General features: G+C 37.0%; 2 protein-coding genes across 2 annotated transcripts in view; one reads left to right on the top strand and one right to left on the bottom strand.

The window, feature by feature from the left end:
- LOC137405732 (uncharacterized) overlaps positions 1–19,818 on the bottom strand; it is a 215,139-nt gene that overhangs the window by 110,042 nt on the left and 85,279 nt on the right. The window lies entirely within an intron of this gene.
- Positions 12,972–13,919, top strand: LOC137406835 (G-protein-signaling modulator 2-like). Its single transcript, XM_068093445.1, has one exon. The coding sequence runs from the start codon at positions 12,972–12,974 to the stop codon at positions 13,917–13,919; it is 948 nt and encodes a 315-aa protein (XP_067949546.1).

Here is a 19,818-nt window from a genome sequence, read left to right as displayed (position 1 = left end):
ATTAGTAACGCTATTGCGTGTCGTAGCGTTGTTCGGGTAGGTGATTGTTATTTATTTGGGTTGCCACGTTGTATGGTAGAGGAATAGCATTATCGTAGCAGTGCTATAGTGATTCCTTGTGTTAGTCGTTAGGTGTGTTGAAGGTGGTTGTTGTTAGTTGGGTGCTAATATGGCTGCTAGACAATTAGATGTTAGCATTTTCCCTAAGTTGAGGCTAGATAGTGGAAATGTCTCTAGTTCTTTTAAGTCTTGGCTTAGTGAGTTTGAGATTGCGTGTGAGCTTACTTCATTCCGTATGGATAACAATGAAGGTGGTGCCCCACTCTTTGCGGGTAGGACTAAGCTATTAGCTTTATTAAGCGCTATTGGTAGTAAAGGAATGGAGTTGCTGAGAAGCTTAGGGTTTGATCTTGGTAGCCAGGCAGCTGATGCTTACCAAACAGCTTTAAATCTTTTGAGAGGCCATTATGAGAGAGAGGAAAGTGTGTTTGTGAGAACGATGAAGTTTGTTACTGCCTCACAGGCTTTAGGGGAAGAAGAGAGAGAGTACTTGGTGAGAGTGGAAAAGTTGAGTAGAGATATGGATTTCGGTGATGGTAATGATGACTTAAGGCAGCGCTTTTGTGTAGCTTTAGCAGTGAACGGTTTGCGTGATTCCGGTGCCAGAAAAGAACTAATGCAGGAGACTGACTTAACTTGGGAGCAGTTATCTAATAGGTTGAAAGCTAGACATTTAGCTAGAGAATCAGAATCTATTATCAGTGGTGCTAAGAGAGATATCAAGGTGGAATCTAGTGACAGTAGTTTTCTTGCACCTGTTTGCCGCGTTTCTAGAAAGATTGAGAAATCTCATGATGAGCGTTCTAGTTATAGGCTGCCTAAAAGAGATAGTTCAGGTAGTGCTAGATCTGACACCTTTTCACCTGGGTGGAGAGGTAGGCAAAGTTATAAAAGGTCATCACCTAGACGATATAATTCCCCTGCTAGAAGTATTATTTGCTTTGCTTGTAACAGGGAAGGACATCATGTTAGGGATTGCTCGAGTGCTAGGTGCTATGTTTGTTCAAAGAGAGGTCACATTTCTAAGGATTGCCCTCGCAACAAGTGTCTTGAAAGACGAGAGTCTAGGCGTGATTGTAAGAGATATAGCAACAGTGGTAGTAGTAGAAGCCCATCAGGGGATAGGTATAAGTCTAGTAGACAAAGTAGGAGTTTTAGAAAAAGTCCACATAGAGTGAGATTCACCAAAAGCAATAAAGATGGGCTATGTAGTAGTGACATTAAACAAGTTTTAAAAGTAAATGGGAAAAATGTTGAGTTTACACTCGATACAGGAGCAGAAGTTTCTACGGTAACAGAAGAGACTAGTAAAATGCTTGGTCTGAGTTTGAGTAAACCTGAACGTAGTATATATAGCGCAGATGAATCTTTTCTATCTGTAGCTGGAATTTGTAAAGTTGAAATCAGAAGCACTTTTAGGTCAGTCGACACTTCCGTGTATGTTTTAACAGGTTCTAGAAAAAATCTTTTAGGATTACATGAGTTACATCAGCTAAAATTGCTTGACATTAATAGTATGTGCAAAGATGATTTTGACCAAAAGGAGTTTCTTGACGTTTTTCATGGTTTTAAAATGAACTTGAAGGAAAATATGGAACTTAAGCGTTTATTAACACCCAAACCAATGGTGTCTGGTCTTAAGGATCAAGCTGAAAGAGAATTAGACATAATGTCAGCTAGTGAATCAATTTCTCGATCTTGCGCTAGTTATGCCAGTGTAATAAAGAACAGTGGAAAAGTTCAGAAAGCCTCTATATTGAACAAAGTGAATGAGTTTTTAGACGAAATAGAAAGCGACAGCTTTTTGGATGAGAATAAATTTGAGGAGAAAAGGAAAAATATTAGGTTAAGGAGAGAGAGGTTACAGCGCAGGTTTGAGGAGCAGATTAGGGAGTTAGAGAAGGAGGAAATGGAATTGAGTGAGGAGTATGAGAGCTCTGTCGCCCTCCAAGGCGTCTTAGCTGAAATGGCCAAGGTGAAATCCCGTTTGCCCGCTAGATTTGCGAAGGCTAGGCCCGCGGTGGACAGCGTTTCTGCCGGCGCCCATGCTTGAGCAGAGAAGGCTGCTGGACCTGGCTCTTGTAATCCAAGCCTGGAGGGCGATTCCAGGGAGGAAAGCTTGAGTGCGGAGAAAGCCAGGGTGGAAACTGGAGGCACTACTGAAAACTTCCTGGAGGAGTCTCTTAAGACCCCAGGTTTGTCTGAAAGTAGCAAGCCTGTCAGTACGACAGATGCCTGCACTAGTCAAGAGGAGTCCAAGACCCTTGACTCAGCTGCAGAGGAAAAGTTGTTGGGAAGCGAAGAAGGTGATGGAGGTTTTAGGAAAGAGGAAAATTTGATGGACTTTAAGGATTCAGAGTGAACACGTAGAGCAGAAATAGGCGGCTTTTGTGGTTTCTTTTTTTGATGTTTGTAACTTGATTGATGTGGATTTGATATTGGAAATAAATGTATATATATGAAATTAAGATCTTCTGAGGCCGTTTCCTAGGAGAGGGGGCATGGTGTGTAATCGTGCTTTGAGATCTTATGTAGCGTAACAGTATCTATGGCAATGGTGAGACGCTACTGGGAGTCAAGGTCAATGATGCTATCGGAATGGAGTTAAAGCTATTACGGCTTATTCACGGCTTTATCAGCTTTCCCTGGACTATTGGCATATAAGCTCCACAGGACCTCATGGACTTGCTTATTCTACAGTGTCGTATCAAGGTATGTACCTGCACGTTATTTAACAGGGTTCACCTTGACAAATTAATTACGTTTCAAAAAAAAGATTGCGTATACTTTATAAAAAGCCTTTTGGTTACCCAGCTTTTGATTTATTTCCCAGCTCTAAGATTTTGACTGCTGATAGAATGTATCATTACAAATCACTCATTAGAGCACACAAACTGTATCATTCACAAACATTTCAAAAACCTTCACCTTATTACACCCGATTTCAAACATCTTCACTTCCTACTCCTTTTTATTCTTCATCTGCTGGTCAACGAACATCTAACTTTGTGAGTTCTGCTCTGTGGAATAAATTACCAGCGTCATTGAAATTAATAATCCTATTGGTGAGTTTAAGATGGAGATAAGGTTCCATCTTAGCTCTGCTTGCTGAACATTAATGTCTACGCCTTATGCTGTTGACTTGGGCCTGCAACCGGTTAAGCTATGCTATTTCGCACTGGCCCCATCATCTATGCTTTTGTTTGAATGTTGATATACAATTGTTTGAAACTGTTACTTGTTTTCTTTTTCATATGTATGCAATTGTATGTACTGTTTATTTAATGAAATAAATCACAAACACCCAAACACCCACACATGCACACACACACACACACGCACGCACGCACACACGCACGCACGCGCGCACACACGCACGTACACACGCACGCACACACACGCACACACACACGCACACACACGCGCACACGCACACGCACACGCACACGCACACACACACGCACACACACACGCACACACACGCAAACATACACACACACACACGCACGCACACACACGCACACACGCACGCACACACGCACACACACACACGCACACACACACACGCACACACACGCACGCACACACACGCACACACACACGCACACGCACACACGCACACACGCGCACGCGCACACACATTAATTTCAACAGATCATTTTTTAAATAATATTTTTTCTGGATGTGAAGTTGCATACCTAGCAAATATTACATCTGTTTGGCTGATTAATTAACTAGAAATTCCACTGTCATACAGCCCACGACCAAAGAGATATTGGAAAAAAGAAAGGGTACTGATAGTTGAGAAATGCAATATTAGCAGTCAACGGCACTGCAGTGCAATAGGATAACTGCAATGGTAGCTGTAATGTACTGGGTGTGGGTGTTATTAGTGTATATACAACAAACAGCAATAATGAAAGGAAAAGATTATAGGTTTATATATTATGTTTATATGATTATATATGATTATATGTTTATGTTTATATATAGGAGAAATGGAATATTGGCCAATATTAGAAGTAAAATGCACTGATATTATTAGAATAACCAATATTATTAATATAGTAATAATATAAAGCCAATGCACAATTTTGTTTACATTTCAAAACGGCATAGCTAGCAATATCAAGAAGTTGTGATATCAATATAGCTTTTTAGAAAATCTGTACTACGTAGTCATTGTTCTTTAGTCATCCAAACTTATAATTAAATATTGTAATAATCTCATAAGAATCGTTAGAAAAAAATATCATCGTCATTTTCTTTACTTACACTGCGTTGGACATCAGTTAGAATACCAAAGCACTCAAATGTGTCTAAAATGTCAGTTACTTTGAAATCGGCAAAAATGAAATGATTTCAGTACTCCTACGTCAATTACAGAAACCTTCGAAAATTCGACAATGCTATAGACTGGTGAAATGTGCATGCTATTTTTTCGTGAAATGCGCACGACTTAATCGTTTTATTCTCTGTCGCTCGGCATTTCAACTTCCGGTCTTAACTTTGATAAAAGTGCGGCTTAGCAAGTTTTAATAACGATTTTCGGCTAAATAAATCTGTCTATTTGTGTATAATCCGTTCAGATGGGTAAGTTTTAAGAGACTGTCGACAACTTACAAAGACTTGGTAACATATTTAAACAGGCTTATATGTGTTTTGTATCATTATTATACTTTAACGACTTTACAAAATGATGCTTAAATTTGTTGATGAGATTTCGAGACAAGGGTTAGTGACTTTGTTGATGAATAATCTTCGTAAGTTGTGTGCACATGCGTTTATCATAAAAACTCTCAAACTTCGCTCCCGTTTGTTTGGTCGTGGATCATCATTTCCTTCAACAAACTAACAAATGATCATTTAAATCAGAGACATTAAATAATAAGAATTAATCATTATTTATCATCATTCAATCAGGCTCTCGAGCACTAGACTAACTGACTCGTACTGACACTCACTACACAGTGTGCCACAGAGACTATATATACAATATACAGAGTTTCCATTATTAAATTCAATTGTTTGTTGCAAATACAATTATATGAATGGTAATGCTTCCTTCCAACAAACAACCACTGAACAAACAAGAGTAAAAAAATACAGAGTGGATGGAGCCACAGTCAGTCTATAAATAACTTCTTCAATATATTATAAAAAAATGTCGATGAGGAAATCTACGTCGTTGTTACTACAAAACAGAACAGCAACCTACAATACTCACTTGCTGTGATATAAGACCTGGTATTTGAGGAATAAACAAGTGAGTTAGTAAGTCTTCATTAGCTCTTTACTCCAAGGTTAAGTCACTTTTGAATTTGGATCAATTTTTTATCAAACGAACGAATGTGACCAAGCTTGCTTGGCTGCACGCAGTGAGGAAATTCGCTATAGTGTCTTTGTTCCTCAGGCTTATTGATCGAAGTTCTCCAAGTAGGCCAACCATTTTTTGATGGGCCGTGGGCTACATGTAAAAAGAGCGCGGTTGGCTAGGATCATTTTTTTTAAACGTAACAAAAAAGAGATCGCATGTAAAATAAAAATTGAATAACAAAAAATGAATATTGGCATATCAAACACGGATCGCAGCCGGATAGCAAACATGCGTGTTTCGCAATACCAAACATGAAATTTAGCATATTAAACATGCAGATTAACATTCAACAATGAATTTTGACATATAAACCATGTAAACTGACACACTAAACATGAACTTTGACATACTAAACATGTAAGTTGACATACTAAACACAAATCTTCACATACTACATATGTAAGTTAGCATACTAAACATGAATCTTGACATATTAAACATGTAAACTGACATACTAAACATGTTTTTATAGCGTGGATATCACAAAATTTTACAAATGGCACTCCATATCTTTTGCTTCTTTAAACTTAATTTCTTTTGGTCATTGAGCTGTTTAAAACTTGTAAACCCTTCAAGGATTGTTACATTCCGTTCTGACATTTGTTGGTTGGCTCAGCACGGACGGTATCAGTTTTAGTTAGTCTGATGCCCCTTGCTTCCATGAAATAAGTCATTCCATATGGTTATTCACTCTTTGTGCTCTAATGTGCTTATTCGGAATATTTTATGGTGTTCGCTAGACAGGTCCTTGATCCTCCAGCTCCTTTTCAAGTACTTCTAGCTAGTAGCATTGATGATTGGCCACAACTTATACTTGTTTTATTAATAAAATGTTTACTTTAGTTCACTGGATGCTTGCCTTCATATTATAGTTTACAGGTTATAAAAATTAATGACAGCTTATAGAAGCTAGAATGATGAAGGTGTCACTGTAGGGAGACATCTGGCTGCTAAATGAGCTGACTAACATGCTTAGCTATATGCTCAGCGCTATTACAAGCTAGTATTGATTTACTCATAAGTGTACGTGACCCCAACAAGAAAGTTTTTCAATTGCTTGCACTTTGTAAATACTAAGAATTAATGCGATAATTATCGGGCAGTACTGCTGATACCCTACATTAGGCTTATCTTCTAAAAAACTAAACTTATCTTCTGACCGGCCAGTATCAGTTGTTAGCCCTGTATCATATGTGTAGGTGCCACTAGCCAGCGCTTAGCACTAAGCAGGTAAGATATTTGACTTATTTAAATATGTATACATAGTGAGAAGCATCTTACTTCAAAGTTTCTCCTATAAACTAGTTTATTATTCACCGGATATAAAAATGTTTAGTGACCAGTAAACTCTATATAGGGCGATCAACACATCACTAATAAGAAAGAAAGAGTAGAATGTTGAATCTACGTAAATAACTCTAGTTCTGACATGGTTCAGAAAAGTACCCCAGCTTTTTATTGTGTTTCTGTTTCAAGAACCGATGTCTAGCAGATGAGTAGTCATAACTTGCAGGTGGTCAATCACGGCCATTTAGCCTTGTAAGTTTAAAATACAATACACTACTGATTGGTGAATTAAAACTCGCTTTGTTAAGCACAGTTGTTTCTTGTAAGACTGTGCGAGAATAACCGATGTCCAGAAAAGCTGTCAAGATTCAAAGTTATTACACCGCTTCCATTACCGTAGATAGATATTGAGATTGAGATAGATATACATTGCTCTTGCTGTACAATTTTGCGAGCATCTGCTCGCAACAATGTACATTTCAAAACAGTTTTATTGTCTCTCAATACCAAATAAATTATTGTTTACATGTTTAGTGCACATACCTAGTAAATACATAATATGTATTTACTAGGTATGTGCACTAAACACTCAGTCCACATATTATGTGGACTGAGTGTTTTGATCTACATAACTGCCTAATTTGGGTCGGTTCATGCAGTTTCACTGTTTGTTCATTAGAAATAGTTATTATAGTTGTTTATGCTGTGTGTGACGTGGCCTTATGTACTTTAGCTATTGACATATTAGCCTTAGGTCCCTTAGCCCTTGGCATATTTGCTTTAGGTACATTACTTTTTGTTTCATAACTGATTGATAGATTTGTATAATCTGTACATTGCCATGATGTTTCACCACAAACCATATCATGTTTTAAACATCTACAATGAACATTATATAACTAAGTTTTGGCTTTGAGTTATTCAGAATCTATGCTATTAATAGAAGTTAAATAGATTTAATGTCTATGAATGTTTTGGAATATAGATTACTATACATGAAACCTGTATGACAAGCTGATTGATATATCGGCAAAAGTAGAGAATCGTCTCAATTTTTTTAGTAAGGCGCCATTTCGAATAGTCTACCAATATTATTAGCGAATCGGGCATCTTAGCCAACTGCTTCAACATGCGCATGCTTTAGTTAGCATTACTTGCAACCAAGCGAGGCTTAAAACAATTCCATTGAACTATCATGAAAACTTGCTTTGTCAATGAGATCACTAATATAACTGCTCATTTCATCATTTCTAGCCAGGCTTAAGGTCAAGGTCCAAAGGCCAGTCCTCTCACCAACTACCGAATACAAAACACATTTGTAAGACTTGCTATTACTTCCTGCTTAACAATAGTATCACCACTAGGTTTAATTAAAAAGGTAAAATATGCTCTCGTCTACTTGGTAAACCTACGAATCGTTATGCCCCATAATCTTGTTTCCTTTGTAAAAGGGACACAAAAATGTCCTGTGGCAACCAGACTATTAGGCACATGAAATATTTTGCAATATTTTCCCTTAACAGAGTATAGAAAATACTGTCTAACAATTTAAAGAACTGGTGTAAATTGACATTGAAGGTAAAAGCTTCCTTTAACTTTTTGTAAAACTACCGTTATCACTAACGATAAAAGGAGTGAAATTGATAAGACAGCAAAAAACTTGTCAAAACAAACTACATGTATTAATACTACAGTTGCTGTTAAGCTTTTAAATTGAAAAGGTGAGTCTAGTTTTTTCTTTTTAGAAAGGACGAAGGGGTGGGTTTTGAAAGATTTTAGTATTTGAAATATGTATTTTACTGTTCATATAATGTAAAACCTCTATTAATATATCGTAAACCTATATATAATTATAAACCTTGTAAACTTGTTATATATAGTTAAAACAAAAATACAATATGGTTTTACTTTTTAATCTTAGTGAGCATACATTAGTTCAAAATTGTGATACTGCCTGACTCCCTATTCCTAAATCATATGAGAGTTACAGTGCAAGTTCACGAGCTGGCTGAACACGACATCTGACAATATTTTACAATGCAGAACAGCCTCTCAAAAAGCCAGCAGTGTCCGTTGATCCACAGTATCAACTAATGCTTGGTTGCAGTAGACATGCAGTTTCAAAATTTGAAGAATGCGCATACATAAATTGTTGGGTTTCAGGCAATGTGTCACAGAAGTAAATTTGCAATAGATCAGAGTAGGGATTTTACAGTAGGAGTGCAGTAGCAGCAAATATCTACTGAGCATTAGAAAGATGTGATGACCTGCAAAACTACTGCATGATGCACTCCAATGACACAATGCAGTTCTAACGCGTCACAATCTTATTAGGAACCTTCAATTTGCTCGATTGCAAATTGCTATAAAGGTTTTGAATTGAGGTGTGGCGAGTACCAATTTCATTTTATTGCCAATCTTGTACTGCTAGGAAAGTGTAATCATATATCAATTGATTTATCACCATAGCCTAGAACAGCAAGTCACTGGAAATTTTAAGAACATAGAGAGTTTAGCCCAGTTACTATTAGTACTACTATTAGTACTACTATTAGTACGCTACTAATAGTAAGGCTACTATTACCAGGCTACTATTAGTAAGCCGGTTTCACCCTAGATTTAGTTTACTTTCAATCAAACAGCACGCAGATAGCAATCAGGTAGCACCCAGGTGGCTGTTTAAAAGAGAGTTTATCAGAATTCAGACAGAGCTTGGAAAACAACAATTTTGGGGATCTAATGGAAGGCTTGAAGCTTATGTGTCAGACATTTGTATGAAATCGTTCAAAACGTGTGGAAATGCATAGCATTTCCATACCTTTCCAAACAGGTGGAAGGTGTGAACGGGTAGAAGGTGCGAAAGGTGTGGGAATGCTATGGGTTTCCACACCTTTCACACCTTCTACACAAATGCTGTGCGCTTGTGGAAAGACATGGCTGTACAATACCTGTGACTTATGCATACATACAGGCAAAAGTGGGCTTTATTAGTAGAGAAAATAACATATTTTCACAATTGAATGTGTACACATAAATCACAGTGTTGGTCATTTGTCCTCCGGACGTCTAGTTATAGCGATGAAGTTTTAAGAATGAAAAATCCACTTTGCAGTAAATTTGAACTCAGAACCTTTAGGTCTGCACGACGGCGAGCTAACCCACTAAACCCAGCCAACCTGTGATACAGTAGAATAATTGTGCACATAGTTATCATATCGGTAAAAGTATTATCAGTAACTAGGACTACTTGCTTAGCTTATAATCTACTAGATGAGTTAGAGATTGTGGCGCATAACGTAATGACTATTAAGCTGGCTTTAGACACATGTACAACTCTTATTATAGTATAATATTTAGACTAGCTTAAGTTACTAGCTTAAGTTACTCAACTTCATTGAGTAATAATTTTATTACATATGCAACGCCAGGCATTCAGTAGTACTTATACGACGTTACAAAATGAAAATAGTATAACAATTGAATTACCTGATACAATTAATAGATAAATTAAAAATCACTCATCAGTTGTTCAGTTTTACTGGTTTACAAGTATAATAGTTACAGCTGCGGAATGCACAAAATTGAGTTATATTTCATGGTCGACAAGAAAACCCTTTATGTACTTTTTCTAAAAACTTTTTTACACATTTCCACTTTCTATTTCTTTATTTTCAGCATCTTACAAGTCACTGTTTGAGTTGAAGTTAAATTGACTTTGTATACTTTTCTATATCTCTTTTTTGGATGTAATCAAATCTACTGCAGGCAGAGGAAATTATTCGTATTGTGTAAATTAATGACATTCATATTCTATTCACGGACTTCTCATAATTGTAGAGGAAGCCATAGCTTAGTTGATTGCATGTATGCATATGACTTTTGGCACATCATTGAGGGTAATTTCAAATTTCCTTCAAATCGGCCTATACATGAGGTGTTCAGATGTCAATCTCATACCCTTCACAATCTTAGATATATGAGAGGTTTATCCGTAAGGGTACAAAATGGCACATGGCAACTGAGTCAGCTCTGTTTTGATACCAATGAACAAGCACATGCATGACCATGTGTCAGCAAAAGCCATGACTGGTGAACTTGACAAATATTTTGTTTTCAAACCACAATAATTGAGTGTTTACTTTAGAACAAAGTGTTCATTTATGCTACAGATATTTTAATGGATTTGCCGGAGTAATTATCATGTTATTTACATATTATTTTTTGCATATTGTTAAAGCCCCAAGTAGTGGTAGATAAACAAGAGCTTATCTCGTATTTTATTCTATGAAAGGTTTCTCTAACTTTTGTCTTGCATAACTCTCTATGGTACTCACAGGAGATCCGGAAGCAGTCTTAATAAGTTTTGGCAAATTTATCTTGTCTACTTGTTTACTTCTGTATAAAGATAAACTCACTGTTAGGTATATTGATTAATATTTATGAGGAGAGATACTTTGGTAGCCAGGGACCCTCTTTAATCTGGATACCGTATTCATTAAAAACTAGTCTGAGATATATCACAGACTATCTATGACATAAGAATACAATAACTAAAACTTAGGCATTGGGTGATAAAGAACAATGTTAGACATAAACATAGCTACATGTAATACAATACTCATCTTAAAACATGTCAAGATTATAAACAACTTTGTTACTTTTTTTAGTTTTCCTCTCTGTTCCAATCATTAAAAGTACTATTCAAATACACAATGCCAATGTGGGCAGACAAACAATAAAATAAGAAGTCTCACTGTATTGGCAACACTCAGTACACAACGCCTTCAGATCAATACATTGTATAGGCCAAAGGTCAATATTCTTTTTTGTTTAGTATAAATCTGTTAAAAAGCAGGTAAGAGCCGGCGAATTTCATGTTATGCTTTGAGCTTTTTGCGTGTAAAGAGTAAAGCATTTTTATCATCACATTTGATAAAGGTATTAATAAACGAGATGCTTGTAATTTGCAATCTATTTGCTGTTCTAGGCAAGAAGTTCCATAGAACATAGAAATACACAGCAGTTAATAATGGCTTATAAAACTTGCAAACGATTGCCGAATTCCTTCTAGAGATTACCCATGGCTCACCAACCTAAAGAAAAGGTAGGGTTCCAGAATGTTCTGATTGTTATTTCCTGCTACTGCCAAAAGGTGTCATATGCAGAACTTCCTTATATGGCAATGAGAGGTTACTATAGCTAATTCCACTGTTTTAGCTCACTGTAGCGAGATGTATCTTGCAATTGTGGAAGTCAAGAAAACAGTAAAAAATATATTTATCTTTAGTAGTACTGTTCTAGTTTATTTAGTAATACGTATCTAAATATGAAGACAAGTGCATATACTGTAATATAAAGGAAATTTGGAAATGTATTTAAGATAAGTGTTTACAAGTTTTCTATATTTGCTACTGTTGACAGCAGTCAGCAACATCTGGCTGCATCTTATCTGATTGATATTTTCTATGCCTTGTCTCTAGTGATCATAATAGGGGATTAACATTGAATACTCCCCGAGTTGATTGTAAGTGTTTGCTATAGATGTGCAGTTCTCAGCTAGGTGAAGGTGGCAACCAGGTCATTCATTGAGAGGTTTCTTCACTGTTAACTTCTTGAGGTAGTATTCTATAACAACAACATTGTTGTCCACAACTGCATAAACTCGCGCTTTTTTTCAGTCTCAGCAATGATACGTTTGACAAACATTGTTGCACAATGGATATGAATTCACTTTTTCATTTTGTTGAATTTAGAATGGTACATGCAGTTTGTATTAAGATATACCAGTAAAATGTATTTTAAAATCTTTAATGATATTTATGAGGAAATGTGCAGTTTCATACTTGATTCACTAGTCTTTTTATCGAGTTACTTAGTGCGATATGCTTAGCAATAATCGTAGCTGTGCAAAAGATTTTCTTTCTAATTTTTGTTACATCTATTGAATGATATATGTAGTTTAACTGGACTTGCAAGGACTACCATATACGCATACTATAAAACATATAACTTTTGTTTGTTGTCTTAATTATTCATCATGAAGAATTTTCATACAACATTTCCTGATGAGTTCCGACACTGTATAGCATGTGGTTGTATTGTAGCTGTTGCCTTCATCTGGTGCAGTTCATAAAGGCCTTCCACAAAAAAGCCTCTTCTTGAAATAGCGACCAAGCACAGCAGCATTGGCTCAGTATATCATTCCTTAGGTGACTACAGACAGGCCCTGGAGTATTACACTAAGGCAATGGACATGCAAAAAGCTACCTATGGAGAAGACACCAATCACACTGATATAGCAACCAGCTACAGCAGCATTGGCTCAGCATATCATTCCTTAGGTGACCACGAACAGGCCCTGGAGTATTACACTAAGGCATTGGACATGCAAAAAGCTACCTCTAAAAAAGACACCAATCACATTGATATAGCCAAAACCTACAGAAACATCGGCTCAGTACATCATTTGTTAGGTGGCTATGGACGGGCCCTGGAATATTACACTAAGGCAATGGACATGCAAAAAGCTACCTATGGAGAAGACACCAATCACACTGATATAGCAACCAGCTACAGCAACATTGGCTCAGCATATCATTCCTTAGGTGACCACGGACAGGCCCTAGAGTATTACACTAAAGCATTGGACATGCAAAAAGCTACCTCTGAAAAAGACACCAATCACATTGATATAGCCAAAACCTACAGAAACATCGGCTCAGTACATCATTTGGTAGGTGGCTATGGACAGGCCCTGGAAAATTACACTAAGTCATTGAACATGCAAAAAGCTACCTATGGAGAAGACACCAATCACGTTGATATAGCCAAAACCTACAGAAACATTGGCTCAGTACATCACTTCTTAGGTGACTACAGACAGGCCTTGGAGTGTTACACTAAGGCATTCGACATGCAAAAAGTGATTTATGGAGAAAACACCAATAACAATGATATAGCAACCAGCTACAGCAGCATTGGCTCAGCATATCATTCCTTAGGTGACCACGGACAGGCCCTGGAGTATTACACTAAGACATTGGACATGCAAAAAGCTACGTCTGGAGAAGACACCAATCACATTGATATAGCCAAAACCTACAGAAACATCGGCTCAGTACATCATTTGTTAGGTGACTATGGACAGGCCCTGGAATATTACACTAAGTCATTGGACATGCAAAAAGTGATTTAAGAAGAAAACACCAATCCCACTGATACAGCAAAACGCAACAGAAACATCATCTTAGTATGTCCTTCATTAGGTGTCTACAGCCAGGCCCTGGAGTATCATATGAAATGATTGGACATGAACAGAGCTCACAATGGCAAAAACACTGATCATGCCGAAATAGCAAGTATTTGAGGGAAAATTAGCTTACCACATATTAGCTCTATGGAGTATAAGACCAAGTCATCAAGGATACAAAAATCAACTACAATTAGTTCCAGCCATTCCATTACTGTCAACAACTATGAAAACAATTGCTTGAGAGTAAGCATGTATGGGCGACAATGTTGCTGCTCTAAAATACTACTTCAATAGATTGAAAATAAAGCAAAATATCTATGAATTGCCTGGTTACAACCTGCACATAGCTGAAAGCTGCACATCTATAGCAAACACTTACAACAAAATCGGAGAGTATTCGATGTCGATTTGTTGTCATGTACAATCACTAGAGACAAGGCTTAAAAATTATCCATGCGATAGCATGCAGCCAGATGTTGCTGACCGCTATACTTGCATTGCAAAAGTGTACTACGAGTTCCGGGAACTGTGGCAGAGCACTGGAAAATTGCCAGAAAACCTTGAAGATCAAAGAGTACTTGGCATTTGCTGTCAGCCATAATAGGCTGTCATCATGCTATAGCTTAATTGGGGACATCTACAATCAGACAAAAGATTACAAGTCATCGCTATAGTACATTACGAGAAAACTTGAGAAAACTCATGGTACTCCTGCTAACCATGCAGACATTGCTACGCTATTATTGGTCAACAACTCACCTTTTTAAAATATCTTACGCGAGCGCTGATCATGCAACAGTCATTGACTGGCAACAATTTTCAAGATCCACAGATGCTTTTCAAGTCTCCAGTTCTGCAATCAACAGTCTCATCCCTAGATGCTTCGTCCGATGTCGCTCCTTCAAAAGTATTGCCAGATGTCCTGTTTTCACATTTGCAGCTAAGTTCTAATACATGTTCAGATACATAGACTATTGACAGTTTTCAAGATACCCATCAGCATGTCATACCCAAAACCACTTAATCAGATTTCACATCTGCATCTGCACAACCGAGTGTCACATCTTTGCGGGTGCAGTCACAGTCCCAACCTGCTAATCCAGATGCTGGGCAGAATGTCGTTACTGCCGACAGTTCACTTAATGTATCTTTTCCATCTTTCCTTTCCGCTACACAGAGCTTGTGTCTAGTGAAAGTATCTTACAATTTGTGTGTTAGGTACACAGAACTTGTGTCTAGTGAAATTCTTTTACCATTCGTATGTTAGGTACACAAAACTCGTGTCTAGTGAAAGTATCTTACCACTTGTATGTTAGGAAAACAGAAGTCATGTTGGGTAAGTCTTTTACGACTGGTGTGTTAGGTAAGGCTGAGTGTTTGATAAGGTAGCCTACGATAGATGTGTTTGGGATATGTGACTCGCAATATAAACTTCACTAGCCTGTTCAGCATAATAAGTTGGCTCGCCTATGGCACAGAGCCAGCTCATGTATGCTAAACGCAGGCAGCCATTTCACGCAAGCTAGTATGTCAAACTATATCTACTGACTCTGTCAGCCTGAAACATGTAGCTAAACCTGCCTTCCTTTCTGAGCAAGTTTCAAAGACTGCAAACCGAACTACATTATATAACGTACCCTAACAGAAGCACATTGCATGATCAGATGTTTGTGTTTTCACTTGTGATGTAATGCAATTTTATTAGTCATAAATTAATTTCCATGTTTTTTTCACTTTCAACCGAAGTAGCCATTCTGCGCACTAGTATAGTAGTGAATTAAAGCTTGATAAAATTACTGCTGGACTGCTGCTCAGTAAAATGGTGTGTAAACTTTCTATGACCAAATAAACAGGTAGACGCAATGTTTAAGTTATTTGTTTGCTGTAGCGCCACAAGTAGGCCTATTCAGTATATTTTCAATAAAATTCACATAAGAATTGGTATCTCACTAAGGAGTATAAAATGGTAATAGAAGACAGGCGCAGTCATCAGCTAGTGATCTGTCAATGCTGGTCTTATTGGCATATTGTGTCAAATCTGATGCTTTGAAAAAGTATAGCAGATTGTACATCCATATCAACAGCCAAGAAAGCCGCAGACACTAATAAAAGGGCAGAAGCTAGTAGAAATAAAACACTAGCCAGCATAATTAAATATACCATGTGAAAATATCCAATTTAAAACAAAAAGACGATTCTATTTGAAGATTACAAAGTCTGAGTTAGACCAGCTCTTCACCAACATTACCACCTCCCCCTATGCATACCCTCAATCCCCTGTACTTCTATGGCAACATCTCAATTTGTCTGTCTTTAATGTAAGGCAAACAATAAAATAATAAACATATTTCTTTGTAGATTACTCTAATAATTTTTTTAATAAAAAACTCGGTTTTTTATACTTGGTCTTTCAAATAGTGTTATATAATGCATTTGGTATAATGCAATACATATTTAGCTACTCGAAGTATTGGCCATTATGTTTTAACTTATACTGCGGATTAAACAAAATACAATGTAGCTTTAAAAACATGTGCTTCAAGGTTCAGGGGTGTAAATATTGTAAGTAACTAGTAACAGTACTGGGTTAAGTAATAGTGTAAGTAACTAGTAACAGTAGTGATTTAAGGAATAGTGTAAGTAATTAGTAGCAGTACTGAGTTAGGGAATAGTGTAAGTAACTAGTAGCAGTACTGAGTTAAGGAACAGTGTAAGTAACTAGTAGCAGTAGTGAGTTAAGAAATAGTGTAGGTAACTAGTAACAGTAGTGAGTTAATGAATAGTGTAACTGGTAACAGTACTGTTTGAAGGAATGGTGTAAGTAACTAGTAGCGGTACTGAGTTAAGGAATAGTGTAAGTAACTAGTAGCACTAGTGAGTTAAGGAATAGTGTAAGTAACTAGTAGCAGTAGTGAGTTAAGGAACAGTGTAAGTAACTAGTAACAGTACTGAGTTAAGGAATAGTGTAACTAGCAGCAGTACTGAGTTAAGGAATAGTGTAAATAACTAGTAGCAGTAGTGAGTTAAAGAATAGTGTAAGTAACTAGTAACAGACTGTGTTAAGGAATAGTGTAAGTAACTACTAGCAGTACTGAGTTAGAGAATAGAGTAAGTAATTAGTAACAGTAGTGAGTTAAGGAACAGTGTGAGTAACTAGTAGCAGTAGTGAGTTAAGGAACAGTGTAAGTAACTAGTAACAGTAGTGATTTAAGGAATAGTGTAAGTAACTAGTAGCAGTAATGATTTAAGGAATAGTGTAAGTAACTAGTAGCAGTAGTGAGTTAAGGAATAGTGTAAGTAACTAGTAACAGTAGTGATTTAAGGAATAGTGCAAGTAACTAGTAACAGTAGTGTGTTAAGGAATAGTGTAAGTAACTAGCAGCAGTACTGAGTTAATGAATAGTGTAACTGGTAACAGTACTGTGTTAAGGAATAGTGTAACTAGTAGCAGTACTGAGTTAAGGAATAGTGTAACTAGCAGCAGTAGTGAGTTAAGGAATTGTGTAAGTAGCTATAGTAGCAGTACTGAGTTAGGTAATAGTGTAAGTAACTAGTATTAGTTTTGAGTTAAGGAAGTAATAAGTCAATAACCATCCGGAATTTAATCATAATTCTTGTGCTACTCAATGCAAGATGTTCAAATTTCAGACACTCAATTATTGCAGTGGAACAATCTCAGGCCCAAAATTACATCATCATTGTCGTTCAATTTCTTCCGTTTCTGTGAGTTCAATATGACCATTAAATTGAAACAATGGCCAAGTCTGGGACAGAGGTTAGTATTAACATTTTTAAAATATGTCGGTGCTAGAAATGATGAAGGTGTTATAAAGAACAGCTGAAATGTTCTCTAGAATGAGCTCACAATTGTATTGTAATTGTCTGGCAAAGGCATCTTTCCATGAATTAGCTAACCTTTCAAAGGGGGCAGAATATAGATTCAAGATGAACTGGACCAGCGGACATTTAACTTCTGACACCATAAGTACTACTGAACAAACCATCTTAGCTGATAGGTGGGTGCGCGTTGAAGATTAACAGAAAAATTTGGATTGCCTCCTCATGCTGTGCGCACGAGCATGAACCATTGGGATTCAGTAGTGTAAGGGATCATTTCGTTTTAAAAATACAGACATTAAAGGTTGACTTGCAACAAAATTCACATTATAGTTATTTGGTATCAAAAGATTCACCATGTCTTACTCTGCTGTGTTGTAGATGGAAAACTTGTTGAAATGTGATTACAAGCTCTTAAAAGCTCAAAAATTAAAGGTTACCTAATCATCGCCATCACGAAACCGCCATAGATCGGAAACATTTTATTTCTCTGACGTAGTCACTACATTTGGTTATTTTTTTGTCACGTGATGTTCCAACGTAAATTGAAAGGCCAATAAAGGGCTCAATGTAAAACTTCTCGTAGCACTAGTTTATGACAAACACTTCGGGTTTTAACGAAGAGCCCTTACCAAATATTGATGCTCATTAATTTACAGTTTCATTTCAGCTTGGCCATTCTGTCGACAGTTTGAAGTACATGTACATGTCCGACTTGCGATCATAAACCATGTCAAATTCTGAAGAGTTAAGACCCTAACGTTTCGAGTCTGACGCTCTATCTGAAGAAGCTGCTCAACAGAATCAAATTTCCGAGCAAGTAAGCACCGCCACAAGCCAGCTCTTATACACCAAGCTAGCTAGTAGTAATAGTTATAGCTAGAGAGTGATAGAACGAAAATAATTATTACATATATATATATATATGTAATAATAATATTGAGCACTCAATATATTGCATAAAGGTTGAGCACTCTGTGAGAGGTGCGGCACTCTTAGCCTTTGTGCAAAGCTCATCACTTTGGAGATTTGAGCACTCTGGTGCCAGCGCATTGACTTTCTTAAAGTTTGTGAGGCAACCTAGTTGTTTCATGGCAGGAAGTCAACTCTCATTGGTAATGGGATTTGTGTCCCTTGCCTAAGCTTTGAGCTGCACTGATGAGGCTTCAATAGCCGAAACAGTACTGTCTGTAGCATGAGTATATATATATATATATATATATATATATATATATATATATATATATATATATATATATATATATAAATATATATATATATGTATATGTGTATATATATATATATATATAATGTGCCAAGCTTTTACTCACATTTCCAAGTTAATGGATGAATATTAACATTCACACCATGTAAGTATTCTCTTTGTTAGTATATGCAAACGCTGTGGCTAGGTATCACGATGTTCAGGAGTGAAAGAAAATGGAGGTTCTGCGTAAGGCATCTGCCAGAAAAGAGTGATGCAGCTGCAAGGAGGGGGTTGATAACGTGAGCTCTGTTCACCCTGGCAGTTGTTTCCCAAGTGTAGGATTGGTGACAGGAGGCACATGTAACCTTGAACTGTACCCATCCACCTTCTCGCATCATCGTGAATGAGCAGGGGAGGGCACAGGCGTGACAGTGAAATAGTCGCTAGAGTGCTGTCACACTTACTATTATTTTCTCCTCTTTGAAGGAGGATTCGGGTCTGAAATCACAACACAATATTTGACTTACAATAAGATTTGTGCAACACCATTTCCTGTTATTACATCATATTTGCTCGATCGGAAAAAGAATAAATATATAGCCTTGCAATCATGACACAGATTTTAAAAAATCTTATCAGAATCCATGATATTGTAGACATAAAAATGTGAGTAATAACTCTATGGATATTCTTCATATTTTGTCAAGTTTGGTTCAGTTCAGCTTTACTTTATATGCAATTGGAGAGCGTTTGACGCTGGCCAACATTAGGCTCAAACTCTTCCCAGTCTTCAGTGGT

Source organism: Watersipora subatra, chromosome 10 (assembly GCF_963576615.1).
Source record: "Watersipora subatra chromosome 10, tzWatSuba1.1, whole genome shotgun sequence".
Classification (NCBI taxonomy): Eukaryota; Metazoa; Bryozoa; class Gymnolaemata; order Cheilostomatida; family Watersiporidae; genus Watersipora; species Watersipora subatra.
The sequence above is the reverse complement of the archived record's forward strand: the minus strand, read 5'-3'. Positions and strand labels throughout refer to the sequence as shown.